At 51.5% G+C, this 17,901-nt stretch overlaps 6 protein-coding genes across 6 annotated transcripts; 4 read left to right on the forward strand and 2 right to left on the reverse strand.

Moving 5' to 3' along the window:
- Window positions 1-3,517: 3,517 nt before the first annotated feature.
- On the forward strand, window positions 3,518-3,853 carry N7462_007776 (uncharacterized protein; the record flags this gene model as incomplete). Its single annotated transcript, XM_057079494.1, has 2 exons — window positions 3,518-3,553; window positions 3,575-3,853. The coding sequence occupies 2 exons, from the start codon at window positions 3,518-3,520 to the stop codon at window positions 3,851-3,853; spliced, it is 315 nt and encodes a 104-aa protein (XP_056932164.1).
- A 141-nt stretch (window positions 3,854-3,994) lies between these two features.
- Window positions 3,995-4,829, reverse strand: N7462_007777 (alpha/beta hydrolase; the record flags this gene model as incomplete). Its single annotated transcript, XM_057079495.1, has 2 exons — window positions 3,995-4,345; window positions 4,419-4,829. The coding sequence occupies 2 exons, from the start codon at window positions 4,827-4,829 to the stop codon at window positions 3,995-3,997; spliced, it is 762 nt and encodes a 253-aa protein (XP_056932165.1).
- Window positions 4,830-8,326: 3,497 nt separating this feature from the next.
- Window positions 8,327-9,304, forward strand: N7462_007778 (uncharacterized protein; the record flags this gene model as incomplete). The annotated part of the gene is made up of 1 exon (XM_057079496.1): window positions 8,327-9,304. One exon carries the CDS (start codon window positions 8,327-8,329, stop codon window positions 9,302-9,304), a length of 978 nt encoding a protein of 325 aa, XP_056932166.1.
- Window positions 9,305-9,659: 355 nt separating this feature from the next.
- On the forward strand, window positions 9,660-10,166 carry N7462_007779 (nucleoside deaminase; the record flags this gene model as incomplete). Its single annotated transcript, XM_057079497.1, has 1 exon — window positions 9,660-10,166. One exon carries the CDS (start codon window positions 9,660-9,662, stop codon window positions 10,164-10,166), a length of 507 nt encoding a protein of 168 aa, XP_056932167.1.
- A 2,242-nt stretch (window positions 10,167-12,408) lies between these two features.
- Window positions 12,409-15,351, forward strand: N7462_007780 (uncharacterized protein; the record flags this gene model as incomplete). Its single annotated transcript, XM_057079498.1, has 7 exons — window positions 12,409-12,459; window positions 12,511-12,574; window positions 12,649-12,674; window positions 12,712-13,087; window positions 13,143-13,324; window positions 13,385-13,601; window positions 13,664-15,351. 7 exons carry the CDS (start codon window positions 12,409-12,411, stop codon window positions 15,349-15,351), a joined length of 2,604 nt encoding a protein of 867 aa, XP_056932168.1.
- Window positions 15,352-15,897: 546 nt separating this feature from the next.
- N7462_007781 (phosphoribosylaminoimidazole carboxylase ADE2) lies at window positions 15,898-17,813 on the reverse strand (the record flags this gene model as incomplete). The annotated part of the gene is made up of 4 exons (XM_057079499.1): window positions 15,898-16,094; window positions 16,168-17,125; window positions 17,192-17,289; window positions 17,348-17,813. The coding sequence occupies 4 exons, from the start codon at window positions 17,811-17,813 to the stop codon at window positions 15,898-15,900; spliced, it is 1,719 nt and encodes a 572-aa protein (XP_056932169.1).
- Window positions 17,814-17,901: the final 88 nt, after the last annotated feature.

The raw sequence follows: 17,901 nt of genomic DNA on the forward strand, positions 1-17,901 counted from the left end.
GGGTCGTATAACCTCCAAACGTTTTCTCTGACCATCGATGCATCTTGCCTTCACGGACACAGTCCACGTGCATGGAAGATTCCATGCCTTTTCGCGCGGTTCACGACCCCCGGGGACACTCCGGAAATTCCCCGTAGCCGCTAAATCGATTTCTCAATGAACTAGCCCGACAATCCCAATCTTAGCCCCACTCCGAATATCCAGACCTCTTCGACGGATGGAGAACGACATCATCCGTGCGAAAAGGCGCCCGCAATGAGGGCACGGGTTCTTCGATTGACTTTCAGGCCCCCTTCGTCCTGCTCAGCTGGGCTCATTTCCGATAACCGCGTCTGAATGGCTCCCGCCTACTCCGTAGTCTGTACTCTGTACTCCGTATTCGATCCTAATCACGGGTCGATCCACTTTTTCACTCATTTTCGCAGATTTTACGGAGTACTATCGACGGAGTTCATAGCTTTTCTTTGGGTCAGGAACGAACCTGTGTTCTGTACGTCCGCCCAGCCCGAGAAAACTAAAGTGGATCTCGTAAACAATAGCCCTGTGTCTGGCTTTGATCGCTGGTTCCTGGATGAGGCAATCTGCCCATGCCAGGCATTTATTGTCTCTCTGGACCAACTTTAACGTAAACTTGTCAATAATAAATCACTAGTCATACATGTTCTCTATCCTTGACTGTCGGGGCAGTAATGGGACAGTAATTTCATTGGGTCATAGTAAGTGGAAAAGAAGAGGAGACCCAGCTCATTGCTATCCAATAAAGTTATTCGTGGTCAAGGGCTTGGGTCAAGCTCATCTGTCTTGGGGAATCATTTCCGGGCACCGCCGCACTACGAAGTATATCAGTGTTTCATTTTCTGGGCAGGAAACTCACTCTTTCTTCCGGTCAAGATGCCTCTCCCGACTCATCCGGCCGATCCAAGACACTTTCTCCTGCCCGTGGATAATGAACTGCGGGCCGATTGAGATCGGACCGTAGCACCTCTGCGTGATTACGCGCGGAGATGGGCGGGCTTCACATGTCAGGTCTTTGTCGAGTAATCCAAGACCCTGAAGTTTTGCTTTTTGCCCCCGGAACGGCTGATATTCTGGTCAGCGGCTATGATGGAGCCCCTTCTCACTAGATCCAACTATGACCCAGAGATGCGGGTCGGTGGCGGCGTCTCCGTGAATTGATGGTGAGTGAGGCTGAGCGCTAGTCATTCGAGTTCGGCTTTTGAAAACTCAAAAAAGTACCTGTGGGTCCTACATTTCTTTGAGTCGTGTTAACAATTATCCGGATAAAATAATATCCTATCATTGGTATAAGGAAATTGGCGTGGATGTTCAACGATTACCTTTCTCTCATGGCTCTACGAGAGTAATATGAAGCCCTGGCACCTGTCATGTGTGGAATCTTTGTACGGAGAAGTAGTCCCATAATATGGAGCCAGCCAGCGCCATATTGCACAATATCGCTGGCTTCAAGAACGGACTGTGTCAGGAAAGACTGAAGCTTCATGACGCCCTGTCTTGCCCACAGTCAATTTATCATCTAGCCTGGAGAACAGTTCTTCTTTGGCCACAAAACGTCCTGATTTCCATATTCTCTATCGACCCAACACATTTCCAACTGAATTAAAACATTTGCCTGAAACTTTATCCTGGTCCAACGCTAGTAAAAAGCCTTAGTCTGTTCTCTGACCAGCTAAGCCATCCCCGTGTCTAGTTGCATTGACACGGGAAGAAGAGGGGTTTGACGCCAGGTGGGCACTGGGCCGTAAAGCAGCGATTACCAGAATGCTCATTTCACTCTGAGACTTCAGGAGAGGAAAGTCTATTCACTGGTATTCGAATCACGCAAGCACTACGAAGGGTATTTTTTGCCGTTATTGCAAGTTTTAGGACATACCTGAATGGTTCTAACAAAAATGGGTTCAAGCACTGGCTGCCCGAAGTAAACGCTGGTCGGGGCCGTATAATCATAGTAGGAAGTCGGGAATTCCCGCACAAGTCGCGATCGTTAGATGACTCCAGTTTCCGCGAAAGAAAGGCCGTTCATTTTGCTCTCAATGTTTGCAACAGGAAAGTTTGCAACAGGCCAGGGGTTCAATTCGAGTAGCCACGGATTATAACACCCTCTCTATACATGTCGGCCTTATATTGATTGTCCAAGGCTCAACTCAATACGGAGATGATGGGTTCTCTAAGACCCCAGCAAAACTGAGGGGCCTAAAAGGTTTTCTGGGAAACAATGATCAGTTGTCTACCTCTATTTTGAACCGGAATCGCTAGCAAAGTTACTAATTTCCAATGCCTTTCATTCTAGTCCTTCGGTTTCAGTGGATATTTTCCACGAGTTCACCAAGATATATTTTTAACATGACTCCCCACGACATTTCCCGTATAAACGGAACCTGGCCCAAAACCTCACGCCATCAAGCATGCTTTACCGCCACGATCACGAGAATAGCCCTTCCTGCTAGAGTCATGTTTTTCCTTTTGTCGATTGTCGCTTGTTTAAGGATATTCGGTGTCAGTCTCGACCATGCGGCGCTGCCAGTCTCCAGCTTGGAAGTCGAGAAGTCGTCGCAGAGGTGGACAATGACAAAGTTATTGATAAAGTGTTGATTGTCTTTTCAAAATTGTCAATTCGCCGGTTCAGATCTTTGACATCGGCATTGATCTTGGTTATCGCCAATCTTTCGCCCCGTTTGGCACTGAGCACGAACTAGCGGACAGCGCGGATACATCCTCTGGCATATCAGTCCTCTGTGCCATGTTTCTGGGTAGAATTAAGCACCAGCCAGCCCTTTTTGCAATATCCTCATACATCGAAGTGGACTACTGGGTAACGTGGATTACTGTTGGTCTTCTGTCAGGGGAGGATCTCTGTGCGTCCGTGGCAGTTACAGCTATCGTTGCCATCTCGCCCATATAATAGTATCAGACGGTATCGCTTCAAGCTACGAGTGGTATGAAGTAATGGCTGCAGAACCTTTAATTGGCAAAATATCTAACAAGAAAAAGGCTTTTACCAAATAAAAGTTATTTGAAGCTTCTTTCGATTTTTGGCCTGTGGGTTGTCATGATTTCGCACTTCTAGCTGGCCAGCGATGAAGGCGTCAGCTCAACTGAACTACTACATGTCATGGGTGACAAATTATCGCAAAGAGTACGTCAACTGAATATTATAGTTTTTGTGCGATAACCACAATTCGTGGCATCGACAAAGCCACGCCATGCACTGCCTCCATCGAAACATGTGTTAACAGTTGTCGGACATTCTTCGCATCATCGGCCATATCTTTTTTCTCCAGGGACAGTGAAATCTCATCCAAAGTCGCCAAACGTTGCTCTGCGTTTGCCGTAGCAAGCTCCATGCGGTCCTGGAAATGATCTAATCGAGGCTCGGCAAACCCACTCTGCTCTAGCAGTGCGGGCAAATTCAACACCCACTCATGGCGACCATTCGAGTAGACGAATGGCGCAGACGGTCGAACGCGGGCGTTTTCAGCGTAGGGTCAGCCTTTTTCACATGGGTGTCTGGGTAGTTGAGATCATCCCACTGGATGTACCCACCAGCTTTGAGTAGGCGGGCTACTTTTTGGATGATGGGAACCGGGTTACTGTTCTGCACCACAAGAATGTGAAGGCGGAGGTGAACGATGTCAAATTTGCCAGGTTAATGCTCTGGTACGGGGGCAAAGATATTCCACTGGTTGAGAGTGAGTCGTCTGGGTATCCATTGAATTGGCGGGGTATTGGACAGATCAGTGTCCCAGCCATGGAGGGTTGCAGTGGGAAGTTCACGGGCGACGTCAAGAAGCCATATCGCGGTTCCTGTACCAACGTCCGCAATGACTGGGTTTGAGGGAATAGGGATCGAAGGGTGAATATTGAATTGAAGGGATTCTTTCGGAAGAAAAAATTGAAGATTCAGGCAACTAGCCGCGCTGTAGCCTCGGCCAAGCATATAGCCTTTGCTTTCTGCGAGATGAAATCCACGTTTAATTTACAAAATCTGACCAAGTATCTCCTGGGTCAATGCCACTGTCTCGTCGATCCGATTCAAGAACAGACCACAGTGACTGGATGCCAGCTCCTTGACAATCCATGACTGCTGCGTGGCCGCCATCATCCCGAATTGTGCCTCCTTTGGCACGGCACGATCTTCCGTGGTAACAATGAATGCCAACCGTCCCCGAAGCGCCTCATCCGCCCAGGCCGGATGGGGCTGGGGCGATATGAAAGGCAAAGTCGCATGTGGCTTGAGATTTGCGGTCAGAGACTTGGCCATCGCTGGGTCGACATCGGCAGCAAAATTGTTGATCGGGTCATCAGCTACATTGAGATTCGCTGACGGCTGTTCATGGGTCAGCAAAATTGAAGAGCAATGTCGTCCATATTTGATAGCCGCCAAACATAGGAACACTGACCTGGTCGAGTAAAATCCAAGGGGGTATATTTCCGCCCTGGAGACCAGCACAACTGAGTCCTTCGGGCACGATGAAGGCTCCTAGGGAAAGCAATCCAACGACACCGCCAACTTTGCCTTCCTGAGTCCGCTGCGACTTGGCTAGCCCAGTGGCCGCTGCCGCGCCGGGCATGCCAGCGTAGGAGTGCAGGAAGAGCAATACATCTTTCCCTTCATCCTCTACGAGCGGACGAAGCATAGCAGTAATAGCCTCGGTGTCAGCTTGGCAGTCAGTTAGGGTCGGATCCTTGGGGTCTAAAGAGACATAGTCTGCGTAGCGAACATCGAAGCCGACAACCGTGAGCGCTTTGAGGAATGGCTCATAGAAAGCCTTGGTGATCCAAGCTCCAGGAACAAAAAGGATGGTAGTCATGGTTTGAAGTTCGCTGATATTTATGTTTCCAATGAGGGGTGTGCTAAAAGGGAAGCCGGCAAGCCGGCCGAAGAACGGATCTCGCCCGAATATAATGCGTAGTTCCAATTCGATCCATTCACAAAGAGATGGATTCCTTCTAGCGCTAACGAGCAACTCAGAAATTTCCATTTCCATCCTGCAGGGGTTGACGTGTTTTATTTTAATTAGCATCGCCCCGATCGCTCCGAATCAACCCTTGGCGATCGGGATGCGAGTTGGGGTCGAAGCCAGGAACACCAACCACAGGTACAATTGTGAATTCAAGGGTGGAAAGACGAGATTTTGGAGTATATTAATCCAGGAGCCCTCCGTCTCTTAATCCTTTTGTTCTTTTGCAGTGAATGTCCTGATAGCTCAGCCCCTCTCCCCTCGATTCCTTCCAGTATGGATCTGACTCCGCCGGCCGGTATCAATCTTAATGCCTCCCATCAAACACAGTTGAGAGCAACGTGCTCAGTCACTTACAGGCTAGCAATAGTTGCTGTTGCTCTGCGCTTGTACTGTCGGTTGAATATTTCTAAGGTCAAATTATGGTGGGATGACTATGTTATCTGTACTTTTCTTGATATAGAATTCCATTGATCTCCGAATAGCTCTGAGTACCTCTTTAGCTTGCAAGGTTTCCTTTTCTGACTGCTTTTATACCAGGCTTTAGCCACAGAAAACTTGGTTGATATGATTACCTGGATCCAAGAGGCGTCGGCACTCATATCTATCGCTGGGGAATATCGGGCGTCTCGCACTTCTATATCAATCTCTTTGTCTGCGAAATATTGTAAACGCTATCTCTCTGTTGCACCAAGTACTCCATATTACTATTCTTCTGGCGTATCTTCGGCACCTCTAATATCCGCATACCAATATATATCCTGGCATCCCTCATCACGGCCTGGGGGCTTGGTGTGGTATGTGCAAGGCCGCTTCATTACCTATTACCACAGCGATGAATCTTTAAGCTTATAATACCATGCAGATACCATCGACCGTCTTTCAATGCATACCTCTTCGGGGGCTCTGGGATTATTTTATTACAGCCCACTGCGGTGTAAACATCAACTCCTTTTTCATAGGCAACACAGTTCCAAACGTCATCACAGACTGGGCTTTGTTGATTCTACCCCTGCCTTATGTGTGGAGAATTCAACGAAACACTGTTCATAAGCTCGCGCTATCTGGAGCTTTCGCAATGGGAGGATCGTATGTAACACTTTTTTTCATCGCCATTTGTTTCTTCTGCCGTGCTAATAGGCGCAGTATTGGCTGTTGGAAGCATACAAGACGCCATCGGTGGATGTAACGTGGGTTTTCATCGGACCTCCACATGGACTGCAGTAGAGACAAATATTGGCATTGTTTCAGGTAGTTCTTCCCCCAATCTCTCCTCTCATGATCTAACTTCCCTAATCATGTGAAGCCTGTCTGCCTTTGCTTCGACCCTTCCTTAGACGGAGCGCCTGCCACACGGAGGCTAGTGAGGGCGACACATATCAACTATCTAACCGATAGGAGAGATCGTTGTTATCAGGATAGAGTGGATACAACACTAAATATGATGGACATATGTCTGGGATAGATGGGACGACGAGTGTAGAGTTTGTCTTATGGTTATACAGTTCTCTATTTTTCAACAATATTATCGAAATACACAGTTGATGTAGAGCTGCAGGCCTAGGGTCGTTGGCGAACAAAGGTGTTGTTAACATTAGGTTCATGTAGAAGACATGTGTTGCACACTGCTACTTATATGTCGTTGACGTATGAGATATGTCAGATACGTACCTAGGCCAACTCCAACAGTTTATATATCGCAATCGTATCGTTGATTGATCCCCTTGCCCTTATATAGGCTCAGATCTATCGAGAGGATCGAAGACATTTATGAGTTGAGAGCGGCAAGTCAGTTGACGAAGTGATTGCTAATAACCCCTGGCTCTTTCTTCTTATTAGTCGTATATTCCTTTACTAAATTAATAATCTGTTGAATGATAGCTCTAACCTATAACAAGATATTAAATGCGAAGAGCTGAATATATTTATATAAGTTTCCTGATATGGCCAGTTCCTAGTTCCTCCTGGTACGTCATGAGCTTAGATCCTATCATTAATATAATTCGGTCCTAACACCCAATAGGACATACTCATGATTGTTGCCTTCAGTCGTATAAATCTTCTTCTCGTGATTGTAATATCTTTCAGTACTACAATCACTCTGGATCCTATACATGAGCTGTTCCCTTAGTCCCTGCCGCGCAGTTTCCATCGTGACTCGTTCTGTTACAGTTCGATGAATATTTTATGATTCAAGTTCAAGATATCTAAAAATTATTTTAGCAGGTTTTCTTGCGGTGCTTTTTACCACCCCTTGACCGTTGTTGCAGTGGGTCGTTGTGCCAGTGAGATTCCCCCCGCTCATAGTTCCAGAAGCCGGGGAACCAAAGGTCAGACATGGCGATCGTTGGCAATTAGGGTTTCATTAAACTTGATATCTGACCGACTTGGTGCTAAATGCTTTGAAATTGAATGACCAATGTTTGGGTATGACGGATGAGGAAACTCTATCCTCGCCTGGACCTGATTTGGTTGTTTGCTGGTTTGGTGGTGTTGGGTGTTGGTGCTCATTGTGGTTGGCCGAGACCCAAGAACACTCCATTAGTAACAGGGTTAGTAACGTGGAAGCAGCCGTCATTGGTCTTATCTCCGAGCGCACTGGCCAAGATCCCATTGTAGAAGTTTCCCACTGAGAATTACCGAGCCCCAATCACATATAGTAGGTGGCGTACAGAAGGGGATCTGGCGCTATCGGCTCGAACAATGGCTGCTATTGGGGAGTCACAGGAGGATCGGGCCTCCATCAAAACGGCATGATGGGAGTCGAAGACTGCATTCTGTAGCGCTTATCGACCAAGCCAAGCCTTAGACCCATGGGCCACGGCGCTTATCTCTCATTTCCCCCCCTTTCCTCCTTTCCTCCCCTTTTAGCGGTGCCGTTATCGGGGACTTGCAATTAGCGTTTTGCCCGTCCGAACTACTTCCCATCGACTCAACCAATGGTCGCGTGCTCTGCAGGCTTACGCCATCTCCAGACTCCACCGAAACTGCCGTCTGGCCCAATTGTACTCGAGACATTGGACGGGGTCGGTTACTATCTTTCCGCCACCTCCTGTACCTATTTTTCGCCTCATATCTTTCTCCGCACTTCTAGCAACATGCTATAGATTTTCTCTCTCCTCTCCTTTCCTCCCTAGGGGTCCTCTAATCGCCTGGTCAGGTATCGGACCCCGATAATTCAGCTTAATTGATCGCTCTAGTGTCGGTTGACCAATTTGACTCCCGTCAAAGCCATCCGCTTCTCATATGCTTCTCTCGTAACCTCACTCTTCTCTTCCTCCTCCTCCTCTGTTCCTCGCTTGGGGACTCTCGACCACCTTCCTCAATTCGACGGAGAACATGCCCGTATGACGAGCGCCAATGTCTCTGGCAGCGGATTCGGCCTTGCCGAACGGGCCGTCAATCAGTTTGCAGAGCATACCGCCGTGGCCTGCCTCATCGGCATCGCCTGGTACAATGCCCTGGAGTTGATCGTTCTTTGCTTCGCGACCTTCAAGCGCTATGGCGGCTGCTACTTCTGGTGTCTGCTCATCGCCTCCTTCAGCATCATCCCCTTCGGCCTTGGATACCTCCTCATCATCTACGACATCTATGATAACCTCTTCCCCGTCGCGATGGAGCTGATCGCCTGGGTGGGCATGGTGACCGGGCAGTCCCTCGTGCTCTGGTCCCGACTCCATCTCGTCGTGCACAGCCAAAGCGTCCTTCGCTGGACCCTCGCCATGATCATCGTCGACGCCATTCTCTTCCACATCCCCGCCGCTGTGCTCGAACTCGGCTCCCACTCCAATCAATCGGCCCGCTTCACTCCGGCCTTCAATATCTTCGAACGCATCCAGCTTATCGCCTTCTCCCTGCAAGAGGCCGTGCTATCCGCCATCTATTCCTGGGAAGCTGTGCGTCTCCTGAATCTCCGCCCGCGCGGCCACTACCGCGGCACTCTAGTCCAGCTGCTAGTCGTCAATCTGGCCATGATCCTGATGGATGCAGCCATCATCGGCGTCCAGTATTCCGGCCTCTTCGATATTCACGTCACCCTCAAGGCCTTTGTCTACAGCGTCAAGCTCAAGCTTGAATACGCCATCCTCGGCAAGTTGGTCATCTTTGCGGAGGCGAGCGGCAGCAACTCCGCGCCCACCGACCTGTCCGATTTCGTCGATCTCTCCTTCCACCCGAACCAATATCCTGCGGATAGCGACAGCCAGGCTCGCATGTGTGATACCCCGGAGTACCAACTTCACCACCGCTTGCACGGGTCCAAGCAGCCCGACGATCCGCGGTCAAGCCTTTCGGCCACGACTAGCCCGAGTAACGAGATCCCATGATAGAACGACTGTACATAATATCTTTTTTTTTTCGTTTGTTTTTCTCTGTTGCTTTCTAGTTGGGCAATCTGGGTTACTTTACATACCGTCAATACCCCTGTACATAGAGCCCTATCAATACATGACCTGCATCAGACCGTGGATCTTCATCGGAAGAGGGGATCCAACTCCCCCGCTCCTCCTCTCGTCGGATGCCGCCGTGCGCATCGGCGCTGAGAAAAAAAAAACACAACCCAACAAATAAGTCAGGAAACCATATTGCCTCGCCACTAACTCCAGGTAGCCCGCTCTCCCACCGATCTCGCGAACCCACTATCCCCGAGTCTCAACCAGGGCCACACCCATCTGTCCAACAATGTCGCTCGTCCCATTGACGCCCGCGCAGCTCGACCAAGCCGCTGCCCGCTGCCTCGCCCTCCAACAATCCGCCCAAGACCTCCACGCCAAGCGGCCCTTCGCCGCCCTCCTGCTCGCCCCAGACAATGAGACCCCGCTGATGTCGTCGCTGTCGCTGTCACACGTCCGCCACGCTGAGGCCGAGCTTGCCCGCAATGCCGCCGACAACTACGCCTGGGACTATCTGGCCCAGTGCACGATGGTCTCGACCTGGGAGCCGTGCGCCATGTGCGCGGGCGCGCTCTACTGGGCGCATATCGGCCGCTTGGTGTACCTGGCGTCCGAGAAGACGCTGCAGGCTCTCATCGGCGCGGGCAACCCGGAGAACCTGACGCTCGATTTGCCATGCCGAGCGGTTTTCGACGCGGGACAGAGTCCAGTCGAGGTGCTCGGGCCGCTGGTCGAGGGCGGGTGGGAGGACAGGGTCGTGCAGGATGCGAGACGATATTGGACGACGCATACATAGAAGCATACATGGACGCGGGAACTAGGGAGGATGCGAGAGGCACATGAATGGGAAAAGCAACGAGGAAAGGCGGACGAGCCTCGAGATACGGAGGGTCATACGAGGAGGCAGGATGGCGGGGTTTGTGCAGGGCTGGTGCGACGAAGGTCGAGAGATCGACGGAGCAGGCGGCCTCGAAGCCAGCTTCTTGCATGGCGTTGTGTGGTGCCTCAACACGCTTGCAATCATTGGGGCACCGGGTTTTCTTTGCATGCCGCGAGTTGCGATCGTAGTTCTTACATGTCTCCAGTTTTCACCGTCCGGTGGAGTACGACGGATGTGTGAGAGACCCGCCTGCGAGAAGACTTACGGGAAGACTATGTACACACGGAGTACTCTATTGACGTACAATAGTCACGGAGCCTCTGCGGGATTTGAGGGATCGGTTCTTCCCCTTTCTTTCTTCTCTAATTGTATTAAATTACCCTTCAGAGAATGGAACTAGATAATTGAACTAGATAATCGAGTGAGCATAGTCCGGGTCTACTCCACTGTGGATCGACTCGAGAAGCTTTCTGCAACATACCCGACAACCACATGGGAATCTTAGAGGCACTCGCGCAAGATTTGTCACGAGAGCAGCAGCGCTTGGCCTGTTCCAGAAGGAGTCAATGTGAGCTCCGATGGGACGGGGTGGCTCGATGCCGCGCTGCAGTTGCACAGCCCCAAAGCCACAACGTATTGGGGACGTGGGACGGGCTGGGTATGTTTTCCTCCTTTTTGTGATTTCTTGAAGGTCCCCACCTCCGTTTGCAAGTGGCTGTGTAGAACAAAGCGAGTACGAAGTGGCTCGAGAAAAGTCACTTGGTGTTGATTAGTCGGAGCCCGAGAAAACAAGAAAAGCCCCCGGTAGTCAATCAATAGTCTGGTGGAGGGGACTGGGAGGTGAAGGCAAATCCGCCTGCGTTCGGTTGCCATGCAGGAGATGCAGCATTTGGAATTGCCATTCGGATCCTGAGTGGTGCCATGTCATCGACGAAACCTCTTCCGATTGACGTCAAGCTGATGCGGAGGAGCAACATCCTGGTTTCAAGGCACAGAGTTTGGGAGAGCGAAAAAAAAAAAAAAAAAACTAGGTCATGGAACGCCCCCTCTCTCTAGTCCTCCTTTGGGGTCGACGACCCACAAATCTTGCTGGCGTGGGCCATGGAGAGCGCGCGGGTGTGCCAAGCGCAAGCGGTGCTCCAGCTAAGTCTTGCAGATCAAGGCGCTCGATGCAGTTTAACGCGGAGGGGCCCGCAGCCACTAGTGTTGAGCTCGACTCGATCTGGAGGATCCAGGAGCCTGGAAAACCTAGCAGCCTTATGGACGGGGCCCATCTGGGCAGCGGCCTCCTCCAGCCGAAGGACGAGACCAGGGAAAAGAGAATACCAAGGAGCCCAATGGCCCAGCCACTGCCAGTCGAGATCCCAATTGAACCTGGGTCGAGACGGCGAGGCAAATCAGTCGGATGAAGAAGCGCAATTGGGGGAATCGGAGTTCCGTGCGCGAGACGACAAGATGACGTCAAGGCGGTGGTTGCGTCAAGCTGGCAAAATTCACGGGGAAGGAGCTCCCCGTTTGTTTCGGTAATGCGAAGTACCCCAGAGTCGAATGGTACTTGGGTCCAGTAGGGGCCCCTGCTAGCCCCGGGAGGTACTGGGGTACCTCATCGTACCCTCACGTACGGGTTCGCTGGTTCGAGAGGTTAAACTAGGCTGCTGGTGCTGGTGCGGCTAGCAGCCGCTCTTTTCTTGTTCCAGTAGGGATACGCTGTGGTGGCCGGTTGATCTGACGCTCGAATGGTTTAATAGTCGTCATCCCTGCTTTACGACCTGCTTCCTTTTTCTTGCCTCCGCTCTTCTTCCTCTCTCCCTCTCCCACTCCCTTCGTCACATACTTTGCTTTTACTTCCCTTCATTCCAGTGATACCCACCCCTTGTTTACCATCCTCCCATCCAAGGAGCACCTAACATACAACGGAGTAATTGCTAATATCCTACACACACACCCCCACCCCCCCAAAATACCTTGTGAGTATATCCCCATTGCTGCCATGCCTGGAATACCGAGAAGGACCCGCCCTTCCTGTTTGTTCGGCTTGCAAACCCCCAGGCGGAGTCGACAAGGGATCCATTTGCTAACACTCCGGGGCTCCCAGTAATATCACCTTGACATCTTTCCCTGGTGCCCGATCCTTTCAACGATCATCACGGCCACCATCATGTCTTCCAAAGCTGTGAATGTGCCCACCGATACCAAACAGAAGGAGAAGGTATGTGGGATAATGCACTCGGATTGAAATTCGGCTTCAATGATGTGGAAGGTTACTGAGAACAAAAACAAACAGGATATCAACCAGAAGCTCCAGCTGTTTGGGATCTATCATGGTACGTCAATGCTGATGCCTGCCCAGGGAGGATACTTCTATTGGACCTGCCACTCATTTATCTCTCTACAATAGCATTCAAGAATAGTAAACTCCCTTCGGTTAGTCGCAATCGCAATGCCACATCGGACCAAATAGGCGACGACCTTTCTCCATATACTAACCGAGCCTCTTACCGTCTCGCAGAACAAACAGTGTGATGTCGCCTTGAACAGTGCTCTGAACTCCAAGGCGCTCTCCTCGCCCCCGGATGGGCTCTCCAGCGAAGGCAAGGTCCTGGTGAAGGACGTGCGCAATGTCATTGAACAGGCGAAATTGATGCTCCTGTCCAAGAACGAGGGTGAGCTGTTGCAAGAGTTCATCTGGCAGGCCCAGCAGATCACTGCCGGTGGTGCCAAGGCGCCTGATATGCCGGTCACCAAGGAAGCTGGCAAGCAGGATGCCAACAAAGCTGTGGATGGCCTCAAGACCCTGGGCACTCTGCTGATCACCAATGGGGAATTCCGCAAGATCTGTGAGTTGGAAATTTGACTCTGGTAAAGTATCAGCTTCGTCCTAACAATTCCTAGTGAGTGATGCGATGATCCTTCTCCGTGACATCGCCGCCGATGCTTCTCAGAAGGTCGCAAACCAAGTTCGTCCGTCCGAGGAGCAGCTCGCTCATATTGATGAGCCTGCCGAAGAAAACACCTGGCACGAGAAGCCCAACATCTCCAAAGAGGATATGAAGAAGCGTTTCAAGAAGAAGGGCGTATGTCAAATGGATGCCTTGGATTAAACGAAACGCACGATATACTAATTTTCATTCCAGGACAAGGACAGCGTCGCCTCCCCTTCGATCGCTGAGACTGCGGAGACCGCCGAGACTGGTGACAATGCCTCCGTAACCCCCTCAGAGATGAGCCGCCGCAAGAAGTATGCCAAACAGACTCGGGAGTATCTATCTGAGAAGATCCCCAAGGAGCGCCGCGAGCAGGCCATTTGGCGCCTTAAGAAGATGGTCATTGAGATCCAGGGCCACGCCGATTGTAAGATCTCTGTTGAAACTCAATATCTAGATAAAGCCCTAAATGCTGACAACGTTGTGTAGACCAGCAAGCCGTCGAGACCTTGCTGTCCATGGCGGAGAAGTATGCCGGTCACACCAAGACTGCTTCCGCACAGAGTGGCACTGCTGTTAGCGATATTCGTTCCACTGATGCTGTGAAGGCTGTTGAGCACAACCTGCGTACCCTTATCGAGCGCTTTGCCAACAACACCTCCCTGTCCGATTTCTTCGAGTCGCTGAACAACATTTACCGTGATGCAGACAGCGACCCCGAGCTGCGTGGCTGGTTCAAGAATATCGATGTTTACATCCGCAAGTGCCTGCGTGAGCAGGGCTTCATCATGGAAGAAGACTCCAACCGTCAGTGGAACGAGCTCTATGACAAGGGTCGCTACTTGCTCCGGGAGCGCTACCGGACCCACACCGACCGCATCGTGGACGAGACCAAGTTCCTTGCGGAGCAGTTTGACAAGGACCCACTGAACAAGGCTCTTGCCGAGTCGGTGCAGAAGCTGTTCCAAGACCTGGGCCGTGATGCGGGTGGCAAGGTTGTTTTCAAGAAGCACCTGCTTAAAGACATCCGGGACATCATTATCCCCGGTATTGTCGAAAATGTTCGCTACATTCCCATCCCTCGTATTGAGGTGTCTGATCCCATGGTCGACGTTGTGGTCGAGAACCTCACTATTGAGAGTGACAACCTGATGCCCAATGTTGTCGAGTTCGGTAGCGATAACTACTTCCGCTGGGGTCGCAAGAAGGTTACCAACAAGCGGGACAACAAAATCATGATTGCTATGTCCGGCATTCAGGCCGATCTTCGTGATGTGAGCTACTACATCAAGAAGAAGCAAGGCTTCCCCTCAATCACCGACACGGGTGTAATGGACATCTTCCTTGGTGGTGATGGCTTCAGCTTCAAGGTTGCTGCTTCTACTGTCAAAAATGGTGACAAGCAGCACTTCGTCAAGCTTGACAAGGTGTCTGTGAACATTAAGAACATGGATATTAAGTTGAAGAAGTCGAAGCATAAGGTTCTCTTTGCTACTTTCAAGCCCATGCTTTTCCGTGTGGTCCGTCCGGCCCTGGAGAAGGTCGTCGAGGCGCAGATCCGCGAGGCCTTCAAGAACGCTGATGCATTTGCGAACGAGATCCATACTGAGGCCGTCCGTGCCCAGGAGGCCGCTCGTGAAGACCCAGAGAACGCTCCCAGCATCTTCTCCCGATACGCCGATGCCGTTCGTGCCCGCACCCAGGCCAAAGCTAAGGCTGCCGAGAATGCTGTCAAGCGAGACACCAAGGTCCAGACTGTCATGACCCTGCACGACTCTATCTTCCCGGATGTCAAGCTGCCTGGTGGCATTTCCAACAAGGCCACCGAGTACGCTGACCTGGCCACCAAGGGCCAGAAGTGGGAGTCGCCCATCTTCAGCATCGGCGACGCTGCCGAATCCACTAACATCCCCGCCTCCGGTACTATCACCCGCAAGGCACACACTACCGCCGAGGACGGAGCTGCTGGTACCACGGCCGGCGCTGGTGCGGCCGGTGTTGCCGCTGCTGCTGCAACCAATGGCACAACCAAGGCAGATGGCTACCCGTCTCGCGGCTTTTCGGATGAAGTCGACCAGGCCTTCGTCAATGACAAGACCAATGACCTGAGCAATGGTGTCAAGGCCGGCACAAATGGCACTACACACGTCACCAATGGCTCAACCTCCGTTGTCTAGAAAATTTGCAGCAGGAACAGCCTGCCAGGAACGATACAATGTTTGACGGCATTTCCGGAAAAGCCCGTACGAGTCCTGGATCACCCTGAATGTCCTAGTTTTTTGATGCCTTTCGCAATTGCTTTTCTCGTTTGTGTGACTACGCTATGATTTCCCCCTTTTGCACTTTCTGATGCGTTTTCTCCTTCCTGTTTCGTGTATGAGTATGGCTTCTTGTTCAGTCGGTAGCCTAATACATAATGCCACCGTTGTTCTGCGAAACTAGAGCTCTCCACAGAAAGTGATATAGATATACATCGTAAGTATACACTCAATCTCTGGTTGATTTAGAAAAATGATTGTTTCAGTAAAATGTCATTCATTGTCGTCTAGTATCTGATAGTAACATGCCTTCCGCTGTATCAACGGGTCAGAAATGGCCTAGCCCACCAAGACCCGGAGAATCGAAAGATTTTCTAAGTCGAGCAAGATTTGTTTACTCGCCTTTTTCTTTGATGGTATTTTTTAGCTCTGGTTTCCGTTAAATCGTGTTCAAACACAGTCCTTCTACATCTGCTCAAAGTACTTCTCCCAGCCCAGTTCGCGCAGCTTGGTGCCCTTCTTCTCCATGTTCTCAGCCCGCGCTTCCTCCGCGTAGGTCTCCACCTTGCGCTGGATGGCCGGGTCGAACGAGCCCAGGATGCGAGCGGCTAGAAGAGCGGCATTGATGCTGTTGTTGATGCCGACAGTGGCGACGGGGACACCTATGCGATAATGTGTTAGTTTCCGTTGGACATGTGTGCAGCGTGGGGATGGCAGGGAAGAAGGGTGGCTTACCGCGGGGCATTTGGACAATGCTGTACAGGCTGTCGACTCCGTCGAGCGAGCTGCCCTTGACAGGGACACCGATGACGGGCAAGGCTGTGTGGGCGGCCGCCATGCCCGGAAGATGCGCGGCACCGCCGGCAGCCGCGATGATCACCTTGATGCCGCGCGAGGCGGCCTCGGCCGAGTACTCGGCCATATAGTTCGGTGTACGGTGTGCAGAGGTGATTTCCACCGCGGGTTCGATGCCGAAGTAGTTTTGCAGCAGCTTGAGGCCGGGAACCAGAGTCTTGAGGTCGCTGTCTGAACCCATCACAACGGCCACCTGAGGTGCGGGCTTGGATGGGCCGGAAGGCTGCGCCTTGGTCTTGATGTCGGTGCGCTGGGCACGGATATTATCGACGACGTCAATCAGCGGCTGGATCATGGTCTCGGCTTCGTGCATGGTCGCGGCCGTCACGGTAACATGGCCCATCTTGCGGCCGGGCTTGGCAGCGCCCTTGCTATACAGGTGAATTGCCGCGTTGGGGATAGAGAGGGCAGCCTCTGCAGCCTCAAGGTGGGTGTCGGGGCTGGCGCCGCCAATGATGTTGAGCATGATGGAAGGCTGGCGAATTTCCAGGCTCTTGGCCGGGATGGGGAGGTCCAGAATTGCGCGCATGTGGCTATCGAATTGTGACAGCGCGCAGCCTTCAATGGTGTAGTGGCCGGAGTTGTGGATTCGGCTGGCAATCTCGCAGAGCATAAGGCTGTCATCCTCGAGCAGGAACATCTCCACACCGAAGGCACCCTTGCCCTCAAATGCAGAAACGGCCTTGCGAGCAAGAGCCTGTGCCTCCTGGTTGATCTTGTCTGACACGTTCCGAGCTGGTGCGTAGACCAGCTTGCATATTGAGTCCTCCTGCACAGTCTCAACGGTAGGGTATGACAGGACTTCATCCTTGGTCTTGATAACCATAACGGCGAGTTCCTATATAGGAGGATTGTCAGATGTCTCATTCATGGGGATAGCGCGTGGGGAAGGGAAATATCGTACTGTCTTGAAATAGGCCCACTTCTCCGCATACAACGGGCGATCCTTGAGGGCCTCAAGAGCCTCGGGGATGTCTGCTTTTGAGTTCACACGGAAGTTGCCTAGAATATGATGTCAGGAAATCTGTTGCAGACTTGTTGTGTGTCGTGCGAAACCCACCTCGTCCATCATATGCCATGGTCTTCGACTTGAGCATCATGGGGTAGCCCAATTGTTCGCCCACCGCCGCCAATTCCTCGGGTGTGTTCTGAGTCAATTCACGGTGATCCGCCATGGGAATTCCGTACTTCCGCAGATGTTCCTTCTGGTTGAATTTGTTCTGGATTGTTCGGATCGCCTGCCAGCTGGGCTCAATCCGAACCTCGGAAGCGATCTCCTCAAGGGCATAGGTATCAACATGCTCGATCTCGGCAGTAATGACATCGCAAGTCTTGGCCAATTGGCGCACAGCTTCACGCTCTTTGAAGGATCCCGTCACATGGCCATCGTGAAAGCTGATTTGCTTCGCTGGAGAGTTCTCGGCGTCCAGAACGTTGACTTGGATATTCAATCGGTTGGCGGACTCGACAAGCATGCGACCGAGCTGGCCGCCGCCGAGGATTCCCACCTTAGGTGCGTTCCACATTGCGATTGAGGGGCAATATTCACTTTAATGGTGTGGATTATAGAAAAGTACCGGAAAAGAGTCATTCGCTGCCCCGCCGCCGAAAATT

Source organism: Penicillium macrosclerotiorum, assembly GCF_028827735.1.
Source record: "Penicillium macrosclerotiorum strain IBT 26536 chromosome Unknown utg000007l_segment0_segment0, whole genome shotgun sequence".
NCBI classification, from domain to species: domain Eukaryota; kingdom Fungi; phylum Ascomycota; class Eurotiomycetes; order Eurotiales; family Aspergillaceae; genus Penicillium; species Penicillium macrosclerotiorum.